We start from the raw sequence: 19800 nt of genomic DNA, 5'->3' as shown, positions 1-19800 counted from the left end.
TTCTCTCGCAGTTTCGCTGAGTTTGTGCCAAACACCACCCTGACCATCTCATCTTCCTCTGCATAAGCACAGTCCTTCATCCGTGAATATTTAGCGGCAGTGTTTCTATTTAATTGCCGCTGACGGACGGCTTTATATGGACAGGAGTCTATTATAGTATATGGACGAAAAAATAGGTTCCAGTTATGACCATTACGCGTAGAATTTCGAAATGAAACCTGCCCAACTTTTGTAAGTAAGCTGTAAGGAATGAGCCTGCCAAATTTCAGCCTTCTACCTACACGGGAAGTTGGAGAATTAGTGATGAGTGAGTGAGTGAGTGAGTCAGTGAGGGCTTTGCCTTTTATTAGTATAGAAGATACACTTTCCTCTAGGACTGGACATGATATTTAAGAATTTAATAATAATTATTCCTTTGATTTGGATTGCCAGTACTTGATTAATTTGATCAATTGGAAAAATCTGTTTAGGACAATAATGAATCCAATTGAACTTAAATTTGAAAATTGACATGTTTATTCATTTATGGATATTATTATCATGTATCTGCTGTGAGAACTCTGTGGAATCTTGATGATTTTTGACTACCATTTAGTATTTATCAGTTTTCAATATCTAATGATTTTTTATCATATAGACATAACAAATTAAATTCTTATCTTAGCCATTTGCAATGGAGGGTGCCTAATCTTAAGGGGACATTAGGGTTGGGCTTAATCTTTGAAGACAAAACAGATATTGCAGAATTATTTTGTCTGTCAGTGGCAAATGACCCATGATGTGACCTGTATAAAAGAAGTTACCCATAGCCTGGAGGATTATAATTCTCATTAAAAAAATGATTTTAAAAAAGATTCTTGTGGTTATGGCTTTTTCAGGTTCTGCAGGAATATTTTTTAAAATTATGTATAGTCATTTTTTAATTTTTCAATCTAAACTACGCCCATTATAGTAATCTATTCCAGTAGCTGCATACCACAGGAATAAAAATTTAAAAGATACTTTGGTCATGCCAAATGTACTTTTAGGGAAAATCAAGGAATGTGGCAGATTCATTTTGTTAAGAAAAAGATGATTGTTAATACATTTTCTCAGGGTGAACTGCCAGTTTTTCCAGATTTTACATTAAATTGTTCTAATTGTATCAGTGGGATACAGTGTGGAGAATGTGGTCTTTTTTATATTTGGGAGACATAGAATTCATGGAGAAGTCGATTTGTACAACATTTCCACCATATAGAATAATGACATTAATACATTTTTTATAGACATTTTCATATGAATAATCATTTGCCAATTATGTTTAGTATGTAGACGGATGTTTGGTGGGATAAAATGCAAAGGTTAAAATAGGAGTCCCAATATATACATTATTTAAAAATAATGACCCATCCATCCCTCCATCCTCTTCCACTTATCCGAGATCGGGTCACAAGGGCAGCAGCTTGAGCCGAGATGCCCAGACTCCCCTCTCCCTGGCCACTTCTACTAGCTTTTCCAGGGAATCCCGAGGCATACCCAGGCCAGCCGAGAGACATATTCCCTCCACCGTGTCCTGGGTCTTCCCCAGGGCCACCTCCCGGTTAGACGTGCGTGGAACACCTCACCAGGGAGGTTGTCCAGGAGGCATCCTGATCAGATGCCTGAGCCACCTCATTTGACTACTCTCGATGTGGAGGAGCAGTGGCTCTACTCTGAGCTCCTCCCAGATGACCGAGCTTCTCACCCTATCTTTAAGGGAAAGCCCAGACACCCTGCGGAGGAAAAACTCATTTTAGCCACTTGTATTCGCAATCTCATCACAGCCTGATGAAGCAAACAGGACAACATCATCTGCAAAAATCAGTAACCCAATCCTGAGCCCACCAAACTGGACCCCCTCAACGTCCTGGCTGCGCCTAGAAATTCTGTCCATAAAAGTTATAAACAGAATCGGTGACAAAGGGCAGCTGGTAGAGTCCAACAATCACCGGAAACGGGTTCGACTTACTACAGGCAATGCTGACCAAGCTCTAACCCCGGTTGTACAGGGACCAAACAGCCCTTATTAGGGGGTCCGGTACCCCATACTCCCAGAGCACCCCCCCATAGAATTCCCCGAGGGACACGGTTTGAATGCCTTTTCCAAGTACACAAAACACATGTGGACTGGTTGGGCAAACTCTCATGCACCCTTCTGGACCCTACCAAGAGTGCACTATCTGTGCAAATCAAAAACAAGAAATTCTGCCTGATTCTGCTTCCGGCCCTGAAGACGTCACTTCTGGCTCTGGCTACGTCACTTTCGTTTCTAGCCCTGAAGACATCACTTTCCACTTTTGGCTATGTCACTTCTGGTTCCAGCCCTAAAGACGTCTCTTCTGGCTCCGGCCCTGACAACATCACTTCTGGCTCCGGCCCTGAAGACATCACTTCCTGGCAAACACCTTAAAACCCACACCACTTCCTGTTTCCAGTCGGTCAAGTGTTGCAGTCAAAGCTGTATCAAATCTTTGTAACTTAATTTGCCTTTTGCAGCCAGGGCTCAAGTATATGGGTGGGTGCCCCAAACCTTTTTCTTTGTGTTGACGCTATTATTTTCATACCGCATATCATTTATAAATTTAAGGCATCTGGTTGTAATCTACCTGTAACAATATAAAGGTCCATGGAATGGCCAAACTATTCCAAGTACCATAGTTGCTTTCATGTGATTATTCTCAATGCACGATTCAGAGTATTTTCACCCACTGTATCTGAGTGTGGAATCACAGCTGTACAGCAGCTAATCAGAAAGCTCTACAGTGGGCTGTGTTGACAGTGTAGAGGATTGCCAGGATACAGCATCTACCCTGGAGAACATATATAACACGTGCTGCCTCAGCCATGTGCATAGTCTTCTCCTATTTGGCAAATGCTTTAGAGCCTTTCCTCCATGAACTTCGAGGTTCAGAAGCAGTTGCGTCCCAAGACCTATAAACATACTCAATCAGTCCATCAAGTGCTCCTAGTAGAACTATTTGTACTTATAAGTACAATCACCTTACTGTAAACTTGCACTACAGTTATAATATTGCACAACCTGAGCCACTTTATAAAGAATGTATTTACATATGATGACAACTGGCTTCTAAATCGATTTAGATTTCCAAGCGCTATCTTCTTGCAGCTCTTGATATTATTTTTAAGATGAAATGCAGTAAAGTAGATTTATTACATTACACAGACAAATTAACTTCTTTTAAATAATGTATATTGTTAATAATTAAACATGTGAGGACGCGGTGGCTCAGCAGTAGCAACGAGCTGGCGCCCCATTCAGGGATTGTTCCTGCCTTGTGCTATATGCTTGCTGGGATTGGCGCGACACTGGATGGATGGATGGATGGATGGATAGATAAATAATTAGACATGCACTACAAAGATATTTCAATGTTCCATAAAAGTTTTGAAGATTCTGCATTGTAAGCTTACAGATGTTTATACATCTATTACAGAGCTGATTGTGTGAAGATTAGTTACTTGGAGAAAGAAAAGGAAAGACAGGAATTGGGGAGTACTGCTGCAATAAATTATTTCATTGAAGGTCACGCATGGTGCAGTAAGCATCTTGCAGGAGGCAAGGTCACTCTCTGGACGGGGCTCCAGCTCCTCGCTACCACTGCGCCACCATCAGAGATGGGTAGAGTAGTCAAAAATTGTACTCAAGTAAGAGTAGCGTTACTTCAAAATAATATTACTCAAGTAGAAGTAAAAAGTAGTTCACCAAAAACTTACTAAGAAGTAAGTAAGAGTAAAAAAGTACTTGGTGAAAAGACTACTCAAGTACAGAGTAACTGTTTGAACATAGTAAATGATTTATTTTTTAGCTATGTTGTAATAAGACTGACAAAAATATAAAATAATGTGCTGTCACACATGCGTGTTTAGGAGGCAACTAAAGGGCTCGAATACATGTAATTCCACGCCGGACAAGGGGGTGGCGAAGTGCACTAATTCTCTCTCTCGATCTCTTACAGACCATTCTAGGGAAATCACGCCCGGCTCTGGGCCAGCCAACGACGTCACTTCTGGTTCCGGTCCTGATGACATCACTTCCTTTAATGGCCTTTGAAGCCGCCATCTTGTTAATACTGAGGTAGTTCTGTTTTGGACTGAGTCGTGTGAACGTGGACTTGATTATTAATAAGTTTTTCAGCCAGGAGCAATTATACTGGTGGCTGCCACAAACCTTCGCAATGTCTTTTGGTTGTTATTGTTACAGTGCAAATTCTGCTCTTTCCAAATAAAATAAAAAAATGAGTAAAAATAAATCACATTTTTACAAAATAAAGATGCACAAATAACACAAACTTCCAAATCTCAATTTTTCACAACAAAGCTTTTGAAGCCTTTACCTACAGTAGATAACATGAGCAGTGAAAACTACTTACAGTGACGAGATATCCTGTACACTGACAGTATAGTACTGCATATGCACTTTGTGGTGTAGCGGGTCCACGACTTCAAAAAAAAAAAAAAAGGCCAGTTTCAAATCCATAAATCCGTGTCACTCTCCATGGGCGTAATTGCATGACCGCGGGGAGTTAATGAGGTAGTTAGAGCGAGTTGCACCTGCACGTGTGGGTCCAATCATTCTTAATTGATTTATTGGCTTCCTGTGGCATGTGATTAAGGCCCACGAAGATGGGAGTGTATATATATGGGTCAGCACAAAAAAGAAGGGGGAAACTAGAAAAGACATGAGGTTAAAAGACATGAAAGGCAGGCTTGGGAACAACAATCTGGGGCCTCATGTATAACCAGTGTGTACGCACAGAAATGTTGCGTAAGAACTTTTCCACGTTCAAATCGTGATGTATAAAACCTACACTTGCCGTAAAGCCATGCACTTCTCCATGGTACCTCATACCTTGTCGGACGCAAGTTATCCGCTCGGTTTTGCAGTCTGGTGGCACTCAGCGTCAAAGCAATGCTGTTCCTGTGTGGTTACTCCTTATTTTCCTGACGTGGCTTTATAAATACACTAAAACTAACCGCATATTGTTTATTAGTGTAATGCATCTGATTGGAATTAACTTGTAACAATATAATGGTCCAGGGAATAGCCATAGTATGCCAAATACCATAACTGCTTTAGCGTTGTTACTATCACTACACCTTTTTTTTCTTCTTTCAGTTGCTCCTATTAAGGGTTGCCACAGCGGATCATCTTTTTCCATATTACTCTCACTGCACCACTCGGAGTATTTATATAACTATATCTGAGTGGGGAATCACAGCAGCAGCTGATCAGAAAGAGAATTATCGGGATACAGACTCAAGCACACGCTACCTTAGCCATGGCAAAACGTTTCAAAGCCTTTCCTGCATGGACCTCGCAGTTCAGAAACAGTTTCATCCCAAGAACTATAAACGCACTCAATCAATTGCTCCTTGTAGAACTGTTTGTACTTATAAGTACAATTACCTCACCGTAAACTTGCACTACAGTTATAATATTGCACAACCTGAGCCACTTTATAAAGCGCATATTTATATATGATGACGACATCATTTTTAAGATGAAATGCAGCAAAATATGTTTATTATATTATATGGGTAAAAGTTTAACTTCATTTAAATAATCCATATTCTTCTTCTTCTGGCGTGAAGGATTGAACTATCTAGTACATGTTTAATTATTCTATGTTCCTTAAATGTTTTGAAGAATCGGCACTCTAAGCTTACAGATGGCTTAACATCTGTTACAGAGCTGATTGTGTGGCGATCGGTTACTTGGAGAAAGAAAAGCAAGGTCTGCAGGGGTGGCCACACCAATATATATTGAATATAAAACAGAAAGAGAAAATAACGACACAGCTAAAAATGCAGCGGCAAATTTGGACAAAAGTTAAACACTTGTCTCATGAGCACAAGGCGGCTATGCAGTGTCCGCAACAGACGTGGCCATCCACCGTGCATAAGATACCATATTGACATTGGCGAACGAAGGGGCCACCGATTCTTTCTCTGCCTAGAGCCGCCCATGAGTACTGCTGCAATAAATAATTTCATCGAAGGTCGCACACAATCACTGCGCCGTGAAACCCATGTTTAATAACGTGCTTTAACACCTATCATCACGAAAATGATATCACGTATACATCTCAGTATTTTAGTTATTCAGAGACCTGTAATATCACGAATGTAATGGATTCTGTGTCCAGTTGGAGGAAGAGAGCCGGTTTAAGAAGCAAGTAGTGATTCACACACATAGAGCACATAGAAGATCACATACAAAACAAAGCATTTAACGTGCTACTTTAATTACAATGTGATTTGAGAAGCTGATTAATTAAACGATTTTCAGATGACGTTTATGATGTCCTACTTTAATGACAAAATAAACTACATGATTAAAGTGGAAATTTTGAGATCAAAATTGACATTTGGACATTTGTTTCCACTGTGTCCCTATTTTGTTTTTCTTTTCTTTGTACCCTAATACGCTTCCATATGACAATCAGACGGTGTGCTACAACTCACCTTTTCACGTGACTTTGATATCTGACTACGACTTTCTGAACTTTCAGTTTCTGTGCCTTTCTGTCACTCGATCAACTTCCTTTTGTTGTTTATATCACTGCTTAAATGAACAAATAGTACATTTTTTCTTGCCTCTACTTGGTATTCGCTGAAATTCTTCTTTTCCCCCATGCTTTTGCCATTGTCTTTTCACAGAATGCAAAACATAAGGGGCTATTTATATTGATTTGCATATTCAAAGAGGCATAATTCTGGGATGAGTCAGGTTGGGGTGACAGCCGTGAGCACGAGTGTTACTTTTCACGCTGACCAGGATTTATGGAGTGGAAGAATGTGGAAGTTGGCGTACACACAGATTTATGCATCTGGATTATTTTGTGCATACAGACATTTCCGCTTTTGTCCGTATGCCATGTTTTAGTGTGAATTCTACTCACGGCATTGTGCATGAGGCCCCAGGTCTCCAAATGAGGCACTTTATTGGAAAGGACAATAGGCCAAGGCCTTTGACTCTGTCAATCATAAGCGTCTTATTGATAGGCTTCATGACACAGGTATCTCTGACAAATCCTTGCCTTGGTTTTCCAATTATCTTACTGATAGAGTGCAGTCCGTGAAATCTGAACTACTCCTTTCCCAGCCTCTCCCAGTCACCAATGGTGTCCCACAGGGATCAATACTTTGACCTACACTTTTTTCTATTTATATTAATACTGTCGCTAATTCGGTTACAGATTCATCTATCCATCTTTACGCTGATGACACAATTCTTTACTCTACAGGTTCTTCCCCTGCTACAGTCTTGCAGCAGCTTCAACTTAGTTTTAATAGATTGCAACTGACTCTTTCTAATTTGCACCTCCAGTTAAATATTTCCAAAACTAAAGTTATGTGGTTCGGTAAAAAAGGTCATATTCCATCAAGCTCTCCAGGTATTTGTTCCCTTGACGGAACACCACTAGACCAGATTACTGAATATAAATATTTGGGAATTTGGCTGGATAATACTCTATCTTTCTCAAAACACATTGACAATCTGAAGTCTAGGATCAAATTAAAACTTGGGTTCCTTTATAGAATGCGCTCTGCATTTACATCATCTGCTAGGAAAACTTTGGTTCAAATGACAATCCTTCCCATGTTTGACTATGGTGATGTTATTTACAGATCAGCATCCAAAGGCCTGCTTCAGAAGCTCGACGTTCTTTATCACTCTGCCATCCGGTTTATAACAAATGCTCCTTTCAAAACCCATCATTGTACCCTGTATTCTTCTCTCAACTGGTCTTCATTGTACACCCGCCGTAAAGTCCATTGGCTTATGATTATTTACAAAACTCTCCTTGGTTTTTCCCCTCCTTACTTACAGGAATTGTTACACTTTTCTTCTTCTAGGTATAATACTCGTTCTGCTAATCTGATTCTGCTGACAGTTCCTAAGGCTACTTCTGTACTTGGCCTGTCGTCTTTTCAGAACGCTGCTACTAGAGACTGGAATGACCTGCAGAAAATGTTAAAACTGAATAATTTCATTCCTAAATCAGCTTTCCAATCACGGATTTCAGCTTATTATAAAGATGTGTGTCGCTGTTACTTAGGCTAGCTGCTCCAATTCACTGCTGCTCTACTCATTGTTGCTCCAATGTTCATATTGTTTATATAATATTTTTATGACATTTTTTTTGTAAACATGTAATCTATTTACTGTTTCTTGCTTCATTTCTTTTTTTTATTTATCATTACTTTTTTTTTTTTTTCGTAATTTCGTTTATATTGTATATGTGTATCTTTCTTAATATGTTTTATTTTTTATTTTTTTTCTTAACCCCCATTTCCCTCTTAAGGCTTTGCCCTTTCCAGGCCACAGTTGTAAATAAGAAACATGTTCTTAATCTGTTTTGCCTGGTTAAATAAAGGTAAATAAAAATAAATAAATAAATAAAGGACAGGTTCTGCAATTAAAATGTAACCAGTTGATAACAAAAAAAAAATGGAACAGCTTGTCTTTAAATTGTGACATCAATACTATGAACAAGGAGATAAGGGTAATAAGATCTGAGCTTGACAAATCCACAAGCAGGAAGTTCGCAAAGCAATAACAGAAATTACCAACAAAGATGTAAATAAAATCATTTACCATAAAAATATAACCCACACATTTAGCGAGTCCTATAAGTCCTTATGTTCTACTCAGTTTAAAGAAGACAAAACACAATCGAAGGAGTTTTAATGCATTACAAATACCACAGCTAGATACTCTTAGTGCAGTGGAGCTGGACAAATCTCTGACAATCTTGGAATTACTGAAGGCTACAAGCTAACTCCAAAGTGAGAAAGCAGCAGGCCCTGATGGCTACAAATAAGTTAGCTCCACCAACATTAATAGAAGCTGCAGACAACAAAATTCTACCTCAAACTTTTCACCAAATATTAATTATAATCCTCCAAAGAAAAATATATGCACTATACAGACCAATTTTACTTCTGAATAATAATGATAAGATGCTCTACAAACTTCTAGATAGAAGGATTGAAAAAGTGCTTCCTCTGTAATTTCCCAAGACCAAACTGGATTTAAAGGTTGGTTTAATGTACACTAGTATACTCAACTATAAAATCTAACACACCAGAGGTCTTATTATCTTTGGACACAGTAAACGCATTTGACATGTTGGAATGGGACTACCTATTCATCACATTGAACAAATTTGTGTTTAGCCCAAATATATGTGCATGGATAAAACTATTTTATACCAGTCCAGAAGCCTCAATCTATATTAACAACATTATCTCTAACTACTTCAAACTAGAACCTGTTACTTGACAAAAATGCCCTCTATCACCATTGCTTTTTGAGCCATTGGTCATTCACTTTCAAAATGCATTAAAGAGAAAGGGGGTGATCAGAGAAGGACTTGAACAGAAAATATCACTACATATATACAGTTGATGTGGTACTGTGTATATTAAACCCACAAACATCCTTACCAGTAGTCCGTAATGCACTAGCAGAATTTCAAGAGATATTTCGACTCAAAGTCAGTTGAATAAAAGTGTGTTTTTTCCAATGAATTGTCTGGCACAAAATACTAGACTGGATAGCTATCCATTTATTTTATCAGAACAGTTTAAATATCTATGGCTAAATGTCACAAGTAAATATAAAGATCTTTTCAACAGAGTTTTGCTATCAGCATGGAAAAAAAATCAAACAAGAAGTGAACAGATGGTCTACTTTCTATCTTACATTAGCATGGAGAATAAATGCCATCAAGATTAACATCCTTCCCAAGTTTCTTTTTCTATTTCAGAGCATTTCTATATAAATTAGCAAATCATTCATTAAGAAATTAGACTCAATTATAAACTCATTTATTTGGATTTGAGACATCAACGCATTCAAAAAGTGACTCTACAAAGACCTAAAGCAGGTGGCATGGCACTACCTAACATTCAGTTTTAATACTGAGCAGCAAATATACAAGCTATAAATACCTGGACAGTGATACAAATTGATAAATATACACAAGCCTGGTCTGCAATAGAAATAAAATCTTGCTGTACTTCTTTATATGTCCTGCTTTGTGCCCCAGTAAATACAAATTATCATCAGTATACCAATAATCCAATTTTCCATCAATCACTCAGAATATGGAACCAATTCAGGAAACACTTCAAGGCTGAGAAGCTTTTATCTGTTGCACCTTTAGATGATAATCACCTTTTCCTACCCTCTTAAACCTAGATAGTATTTATAGTCATCTTTGAAAAATGTTCAGGATTAAAACACATAGAAAAAGATGAAAGATGACTTTGCATCTTATGAACAATTACGCCTCAAATTTAACTTCCCTGAAACACATTTTTTTCACTACTTTCAAATTAGAAACTTTGCTAAAATGATCCTGCCCAATTTTCCACACCTTCCACCGATTTGTATTCCAGAAGAAATCCTGATCAATGCTGAACACTCAGACAATATCTCAATAATATATAAAAACATATTAAGGTCTCTTCCCTTCAAAGATCCTAGGGTACAGTATGGAAGGTATCTTTCATTTAACATGGACTCTTGCTCCATATGCTCAAACCATTCAATCATTCAACTTAAAATCATTTATCGATCAGATTTATCTCATTTAAAATTGTCATATTTCTTTCACTACCTTCAAATTAGAAACTTTGTTAAACAGAACCTGTCCAATTTTCTTCACCTCCCACCTCCCTATAGAAAAAATATTGATCAGTCTTGGGGACAGAATTTCTGTAATATATAAAACTATTTTACAGTCCCTCCCTTTCAAAGATCCAAGAGGACAGTGGGAAAAGTATCTCTCACTCAACATATCAGAAAAGTAGTGGAAGGTGGCAATGCAGAGAATACACTCGAGGTCCATATGTGCAAAGCATACAATTATTCAACTCAAAATTATATTTCGAGCACATCTGTCTCGTTTAAAATTGTCCAAAATGTTTCCAGGGCAAGATTTAGCCTGTGAACGTTGCACTCTAGTTCCAACCTCACATGTTTTGGAAGTGCACCAAATTAATATAATTTTGGACAACAATCTTTGAATGCCTATCAGACAGCCTTGTTGTCAAAATCTCTCCTAATCCATTAACAGCAGTGTTTGGTGTGCTTCCAGATGGAGTAAAGTGTAAAAGGACAAATTGATTGCAATTCCCATACCACACTACTGCCAAATTGACTTATCTTGCTCAACTGGAAGACCCCTGACTCACCTTTTGTAAGTCAGTGGGTAATTGATGTTGTATATTATTTGAAGTTGGAAAAAATCAAATTCTTGCTTAGAGTATTTGTTCAAAACTGTTCTAAAATAGGGCTAGATCTAGATAATAAAATTTTAGAATAAACATTTATAATGGGGAAAAGGACAATCTCCCTTCTGTGTTGTGTGGACGATTTTTCTCTCTTGAGTTATTGCCGAACAGAGTAGGAGTCTCACACCAGATAAAATTAATCAGTAAAACACACTTTATTGCACCTAGACTAGAGAAGCCCTCGTATAGGAAATTCTTTGCTTTTTTATAGCTTACAGAGTCGAGCAAAATGATATCATTATTTCCAAAAATAGAGGCGGTACATATTTCTTACTGCTGACAAAATAAAAAAGAAGAAGTAACCTTATTTGGAGCTTTAAAAACAGGAACTATAATAAAAAACTGGTTAAAGAGCAGATTCTGAGACAAACAGGAAATACAGTAACAGACTTGTTGCTGGCAGATTCCTTTGACCTGCTCACCCAGTACACTCTGTACCTCACACAAGGGTATACATAGAAATGTCACATACACATTTTGTAACTGCTACATGTCACAGGGACAAGCTGTAACTGCTACATGTCACAGGGACAAGCTGTATTTTTTTTTCATTCCACACTCGACCCCTTTGAGCAGAAAAAGGAATCTGGCAGGTTAAACTTCGGAATCACTTTCAGGGGCCAAAAGAAAAACTTGTTCTTGACGTAGGAGGTAAGCTTTAGATAAAGTAGAACGGAACACACGAGCAATGAGACAGCGGACAAGAGGAAGTAAGCAGCAAGAGGCAAGAAGGAGCAGAAGAACTCCAACAGCAAGGGAGACAAAAATAGATTTGAACCATTGCCCCCAGGAGCCGAACATAGAGGTGAACCAAGAATCCCAAGGAGAGTCTAGGCCAGAGTTTGTGGTTAACTCATTAGAGAGAGAGGTGAGGCCAGCTAAAGCACGAGTAATTGAACCATCAGGGGCAGTATTGTTAGGAATGTAAGTGCAGCAAGTGTCACCAAACATTGCACAGACACCCCCTTTCTCAGCTAGGAGCATATCAAGAGCTAATCTATTTTGCCATGTTATCAAAGAAGTTTTATCCAATTGTTCGTGGATACCTCTAATGGCATCTTTAGTAAAATTTAAGAATCGCTGCTGGTTATAGTATAAATAATTAATCCAGTCAACATTTTTATTAACTGTTGACCACCAGAAAATAATGGATTCAAAACCAGCGGCAACCTGATCACGAGCTTTGTATTGATTTGGAACCCCTCTGGGGACTCCTATGGAATCTATGTAAACACCAGGGCCATGAAGAGTGTAAGAGTCCTCAGAGTGAGGGCCAGTGTAGGAGTCCTTAGATTGAGGGCTGGAGCGGGGACGGCGACGAAGAAAGATAGAAGAAGTTAAAGAGGGGGAAGAGAAGGGAGTGGGAGAAGGAAGAATACGGAATGGCATAATAAGTTGGACCGGGGCACAAGTACCTGACCAATTAACAGGAAGGGTATCGCGGAGTTGGGTGGGCTTACACATCCACCAAATATCAGAACGAGGAGTGGTGTGATTGTTAAGGAACACAGAGAAATTAAGGAAGGAAGTGGAATTGTAGATTTTAGAGCAAGAGGAGGAAAGGAGATGACCAACGTGACGGGAACTTGTTTGGGAGAAGCAAGTGTAATTTCCAGGAATGTATTCAAAAGCAGGAGGAGTCATTCTTGGAGAAGGGGGGAAAAGAGAGAAAAGAGGGGAGCAGGAAGAATTCGGGGAAATGGAAGGAGTATTAAAAAGGGAAAGTAAACAAGGAAGAGAGTTGGAGGAGTTATGGGACAAAGGGAAGGGGGTGGTTGCGAGATGGGGACGAGCAGTGGCACATACATAGCAATCGGATTGATTGAGCTGACGAGCTGAATACAGGATCCATTGCAGCCAACGGTTCCGATCACCGTACCCAGTTTCAACCTCGAAGGTGGATTCTATGGAAAGAACGGACAGAGAGGAGAATGGAGAAGTAGTATTGGAAGAAGAAGAAGCATTAAAAGAAGAAGAGGAAGATGAAGAGGAAGATGAAGAGGAAGATGAAGAGGAAGATGAAGATGAAGAGGTAGGGGAAGTGGAATACACCTCAATCCTGAACTTTCCCAACAAATCTATACCAGAGACATAGGCACCAAGAATGTAGATGCCGGAATCATGTAAAGAAGCATTCTTAATAGTAACCACTAAAAGATTACAAAAAATAGGATGATTGCCTGTACAGGCTTCAGCATGCGGGTGTCCTTTTATAATTGAAAAACGAGTCTTTAACCCATGTTGCGTAGCTTGTGTAGGGTTATACCCCCAGTCCTGGTTTCCGGTGTTAGCGAACACATCGCTCCATGAGCTACATTCTGGGACACAAACGTATTTTTGTGAGGAAGTCCAATCATGTGGAGAACCAGTACAGGACGCAACAGAACAAAAGTCCAGGGTAAAAGAATGAGTGGTACCCTGAGGAACTCGGAATCCTTGTGGTTCTCTGGGGGGAACAGGGATAGATAGAACGAAAAGGAAACGGATCAAAAGACAGAGGAATGGTGCCATCTTTTACAATGAGATGCGTGGATCCAGGCAGGTAATCCTTCAACTTTCACAGCGTGAGGGGTTGACAGAAGAACTTGAAACGGTCCTCGCCACCTGGGTTGGTGCCAGTGTTTCCTGCGGGTATCACGAACCAAGATCCAGGTTCCTAATGGGATAGGCGAATCCTCAGAGGGAGGGGTGGATCTCCAGGCTTGTTTCACTTGTTCATGGATCTCCTTCAGAGAGGCTCGGAGACCTGAAAGACTAGAGAGAAGGTCATTGTCCACAGTATGTAGGTTCACATTCCCTATGACCATGCCAACTGGCATGGGTCTACCGGTAAGAATCTCAAACGGCGATAGCCCCAATTGTCGGTGTGTCGCCCTCGTAGCCCCATCAGGGCCAGTGGAAGGGCATCAGGCCAGGAAAGATTTGTCTGCTCACAAATTTTTGCTAATTTTGACTTCAAAGTGCCATTGCATCTTTCAACTATACCTCCACTCTGTGGGTGATACTTACAGTAGTGGTGTACATTAATTTGGAGCCATGTGGTTAGTTCATTTATAACTGAATTCACAAAATGAGTCCCATTATCAGTCTGCAGTTTCTGGGGTATTCCCCATCGTGGGATAATTTCTTTTATTAACGCTTTAGCCACAGTTTTGGCATCATTATGCTTAGAAGGGAATGCTTCTACCCATCGGGAGAACACATCGACAATTACTAAACAGTACCGATATCCCTTGACGGCGTTAATTGATGAAATCCATTTGGAGATGCTCAAATGGTCCCATCGGATCGGGTAACGGCGGACTTACCTGCTTCCCTTTTCCCACATTAAACCTTTGGCACAGCGCACATCTCTTACAAAATTGATCTGCATAACTAGAAAACCCTACTGCTTCCCAATGCTTCTCAACATCCTGAATCATAGCATCTCTTCCAGCATGGTCCAGTCCATGAGCTATTTTCGCCATTCCTGGAAAGGAAGCTTTCGGAAGAAAAGGCTTATTAGTCTGACGGTGGGTCCAAACACCTTCAATCAAGGAGCCTTCCTTGGACCATTTCTTCTTCTCAAGATCCGTTGCCGAGCTCTGTAAAGAAATCATCTGGTTATCTTGAACCGACTCCGAACTCTGTTGGAAAAGAGAAACTGGAACATTATTACGAGCAGCTCGTTTAGCAAAGTAATCAGCCAATTCATTTCCTTTACTAATAGGATCCTGTTTGCCAGTGTGTGCCTGGCACTTCACAATAGCCAATTTAGATGGTTTAGTTATGGCATCCAACAAAGATTCAATTAACTTCTGATGTTGAATGGGCTTGCCAGTACTGGTCTTAAAACCCCTTAATTTCCATAATGCCCCGTGATCATGACAGACTCCAAAAGCATAGCGAGAATCTGTATATATAGTAATTTCTTTTCCTTCTGACAGCTGACATGCTCGAGTTAGCGCTATTAGTTCAGCTGCTTGTGCACTGAGGCTAGAGGTAATTCGGTTAGCTTCCAGTAGGTGGTCCCCTTGGACCACAGCATAACTGGTCGACGGAGCTCCATTTTCTAATCTTAACGAACAGCCATCTACAAATACGCTTTCACCTGTTTCTAATGGAGTTTCCTGCAAATCAATTCTCGGCTTAACTTCTCGAGCAATCACTTCCTGACAATCATGCGGTTCTCCCTCCTCATTTGTCGGGAGTAGAGTAGCGGATTGAGGGTAGAACACCTTTCAATTGTGACATTTGAGAGAGTGCAAAGAACGTTCTGATAATGGATGGCTCTTGCTGTAGTTAGATGAGAAGTTTTTGCTTGTACTAAAATGGAATGAACTGCATGTGGGACTTTAACTGTCAGTGGACTCATGAGTACTATATCGGTGCTAGCTAAGACTGCTTCTGTGGCAGCAGCAACTGCTCTTAGACAAGGAGAAAGAGCAGCTGCAACGGGGTCTAATTTTTTCGAAAAATATGCAACTGGCCTTTGTTTGTCTCCATGTTTTTGAGTCAACACGGCATTCATATATCCCCCCTTTTCGTCCACAAACAAAGTGAATGGACGAGAATAATCAGGTAAACCGAGAGCGGGGGCAGAAAGGAGGGCAATTTTTAGGTCAGAAAATGCAGTCTCAGCTTCAGGAGTCCAGGGAACGTGGCCAGATAAGGGAAGGCCGGGAGTGTTGGCCAGATCCTGCAGAGGCTGAGCACGTGCTGAAAAATTAAGGATCCATTGTCGACAATATCCAAGAATGCCTAGGACAGACATAACCTGTTGTTTAGTGACCGGTCTAGGAAGATTCTGAATGGTTGTAATGCGACTGGTGGAGAGAGCTCTTGTGCCATTGGCAATGTCATGACCTAAATATTTAACAGTTGTTTGCACCAATTGTAATTTAGCTTTGGACACTTTATGGCCATTTTCAGCCAAGAAAATAAGTAATTTCTTTGTGTCCTTTTCGCATGATTCCTGTGAATCACTGCAAAGCATGATATCATCAACATATTGAATTAATGTGGAACCACGGTCTGGCCAGAAACCCTCAAGATTTTGAGCAAGCGCTTGTCCATACACACAAGGAGACTCAGTGTAGCCCTGAGGCATAACAGTCCAAGTCCAACGGCGGTTTTGAAACGTAAAAGCAAACCAGAACTGAGAGTCTGGGTGAACAGGGACAGAGAAGAAAGCGTTCGCCAAGTCAATTACAGAAAAATATCGGGCGGAAGGTGGAATCGGAGAGAATAGTGGAAGGGTTAGGAACAATAGGGGCCCTTGGGAAAATAGCAGCATTGACTTGGCGAAGGTCCTGAACAAACCGCCAGGAACCATCAGCTTTTCTTACCGGCAAAATAGGAGAATTTACCGGAGAGTATGTAATTGGAATTATAGCTCCTCGTTTCACTAAATCAGAATGAACGGCAGAATGCCGGCCTCTGCCTCAGGAGACAGAGGATATTGAGCTCGATGTGGACGGAAGGAGGATTTTGGGTAGATCACCAGAGGTTCACAATGGGCTATTTTGCCAAAATCGTTTTTATCCTGAGACCATAGGCAGGAAGGGATATCTGCGAGCCAAGGAAATGAAGGGAGAGAAACCTGTAAGGGAAATACAGAACATGAAGGGGAAGGTGTGCAAAGACTACGATTGACTAAAAAATTAGTTTGGAGAACAACCTTTGTAACTAAATGGTCAGAGGTGTCGAAGACACCAGGGGCAACATATTGCCAATCTGTCCGGTCAAGACAGTGTTGAACCCAAGGTCCAATTTGCACCCACTGCGTGTCATGCGATTTGGCAAGAGAAATATGAGGGACGGAGCCACCCAAATAGTAAATCTGCTGAGAAAGGGTGAGATGAACAGATGCAGCAGCTTTGGTGGAGGACAGGAATAGACAAGGAACAAGTACATTTTCTGGTGTGGGAGCCGAAGAAAGAAAAGATTCCAACCAAGGGGCATCAACGTCAGCGGGGAAGTATTGAGCGGTACAGTGAAGGGTGTCAGGGACTTGAAGATGGGGGAACAAACAGGAAGGGAATGTACTAAGGGCCTTTAATAAAATGGTGTGTGGGGAAATGGAAAGAGTCCAAGCTGCAAAGGAAGGTGTTGGGTGAGATGATTGAAAAGAATCATAGGGTGGAGCAGTTAAAGCCTTTGGGGTCATAGTAATCGATAGGGAAAGTTTAGTCATGAGGTCACGCCCAAGAGGTTAACTGGGCAAAGGGAATTAAGGAGGAAACGGTGTAATATGGATGGACCAGAAGGGAACTTTGGACAGGAAGTGGGAGTGAGACTTTAAGGCAATGGGGTTGTCCAGAGGCTGTCAAAACAGTAATTGTGTCGTTCGAGGCAGGGACCTTAGCCAGAGAAAGAGTAGAGCGCGTAGCGCCAGTGTCAACTAGAAAAATAGTCTCTTGTCCATTAACATGCAGAGATAAAAGAGGATCATCCTCAGGATCCGCAGTCAAGAGAGGAAACATGGAGTGGCTAGAGGTCCCTAAAAATTCCTAGGGCCAGCCTTGGTTTCCGGGGAAACCGGGTGTAAATTCATCTCCGGGGGTAGTCAAAAGAGGCTTATTCTGACGATTTGGACAGTCTCTTTTATAATGGCCAGGCTGACCACAATTATAGCAATAGTAAGGAGTAGGGAGCTGTTGTTGTTGTTGAGAAGGATCTTGGAAAGAGGTAAAACCACCTCGACCCGCCGCGCCCTCTCCCTTGGAAGCCTCCCGGGCACGCGTGGACCGGTGACGCCTCCCCGTCCATCAGTGTAGTAATTGAGTTGCGCAGCCACCAACTTAGCTTGGGTCTGTTCTTGCTTGTGCAATGTCTGCCTTTCAGCATGTTCAGCATGTCGCTTAACCTCTTCAAAGGCAGCCGATTCCCAGCCAATGCATGAGATACGGACTTTAGATTGGATGTCTGAACGGAGACCGGAGACAAAAGGAGGCACGGCTGCACGACGTTGGTCCTCAGCCCGCTCTATGCCCGAATGGGTAGCCATCAAATCTCGAATCCTAAGTCCCCATTCCTCCACAGTCTCATCTTTTTTCTGTTTTGCAGCAGAAATCAAAGCCCAGTCAGTGCCCTTTTTATACTTTTCCTCTAAGTTCGCTTTCAATAGACTCCACTGAGTTTGAAAATCTGCCTCTCCGTACTGACCATCTCCTCGATGTAAAATCTCACGCCAAGTCCACGGCTGTCCATTACTATCAGTGCCATGATTAACAGAAGCCCAAGTTGGACCCAATTTACGACGAAGGACTTGTGTCCATTCGGCAGCGTTTGGTTTATACATGCTGTCCAACTGTTCTAATTGTTCAATAAATTTCAGTCCCCTTCCTTTTAGGGTCAACTAAGGAGCTGACCACCTCTTTTAGCTCACTTAAGTCCCAAATATGGGAAATGGAAATTGTCAAGGGATTCTGGTCACCAGTTGGTTGATTGGGATTATGCCGGGGATTAGGAATCTGTATTAATGGGAAAGCAGTAGAGGGAAGGAAATCGGGGTCAGGGGCAGTGGGGGAAACTGAAACAGAGGATTTAACGTGTAGGGGATTGAAAGGTGCTTCTATTTGGGCCCTTCTTCGTGTTGTAACTCCTCCTCGGTGTACGATAGGGAGCTCAGGTTTTTGTTCTGGTGGGTCCTCCTCTACCTCCTCCTCCTCTTCGGACCCTCCCGAAAATCATAGGGTGGGGTTCGGGAACATGAGTCCCAGAACCATATAATATAGGGTATAGACGTTTCTGTTTCTTTTCTTTTTAGAATGGTTGTCAGGTGGTTGGGCTGTTTGTAAAGCTAAAAGCAAGTCATCCTTCTCTTTTTTGACCTTACTTTCATTGGCTCTCAGAACCTCATTCTGTCTAGTGATCGCCTCTAAATTTCGATCTTTTATAACCAATTCCCATCTATCAAACATATCCATGCGATACGGACCTCCCTTGCAACAACCTTGGGTATTTCTACACAATATTTTCCTTATTTCCTGAATCTCACTCGTATCACCGGTGCCGTTTACTGGCCAACGCCCACCGCTCTGTTTATTCCACTTCTTACATGCCTTTTTAAAATCTAAGCCTGTCTTTTTCTCAATTAGTTTCCTAGGTGACCCATTTTTCCGCGACGTCTGTTGATCCTCCGAAAACAGTCCTTCCAGTATAAAGTTAGACCCATCAGACCCCTGCTTAACTTTTTTACTACTAGCGGAACCCATTTTCTTTTATTGTCCTAGTTTCTTCCCCTGAAACTATATCTTTTATTTCCTAGTTTCTTTACCTGAAACTATATTCAGTGTACACTGTTCTTTTCCTACTCGATTTCCTTTTCTCTTAAATTACCTAACTGTTAACCGTCTTTGTCCGTGACTGACCTTTGACGGGCAATGGGCTCTTTTCCTTAGGTGTGCCACGCACCTTGTAACCGTCCCAATGCCTATCCCACTAATATCCCAGTTCGGACTCCTACAT

The 19800-nt window shown here is 41.0% G+C and overlaps 1 protein-coding gene across 2 annotated transcripts in view; it reads right to left on the bottom strand.

Annotated features, from left to right (window-relative positions):
- Positions 1 to 11834: 11834 nt before the first annotated feature.
- The window catches only part of LOC120541600 (endogenous retrovirus group FC1 Env polyprotein-like), a 67969-nt gene continuing 60003 nt past the window's right edge, over positions 11835 to 19800 (bottom strand). For both annotated transcript variants that reach the window (XM_039773387.1, XM_039773386.1), the window contains exon 2: positions 11835 to 14103. In XM_039773387.1, the coding sequence (XP_039629321.1) occupies positions 11944 to 13860 (1917 nt within the window). In that variant the 5' untranslated portion in view covers positions 13861 to 14103 and the 3' untranslated portion in view covers positions 11835 to 11943. The remainder of the gene's footprint in view (positions 14104 to 19800) is intronic.

The sequence above is a fragment of the Polypterus senegalus genome, chromosome 12 (genome assembly GCF_016835505.1).
Source record: "Polypterus senegalus isolate Bchr_013 chromosome 12, ASM1683550v1, whole genome shotgun sequence".
Classification (NCBI taxonomy): Eukaryota; Metazoa; Chordata; class Cladistia; order Polypteriformes; family Polypteridae; genus Polypterus; species Polypterus senegalus.
The sequence above is the reverse complement of the archived record's forward strand: the minus strand, read 5'-3'. Positions and strand labels throughout refer to the sequence as shown.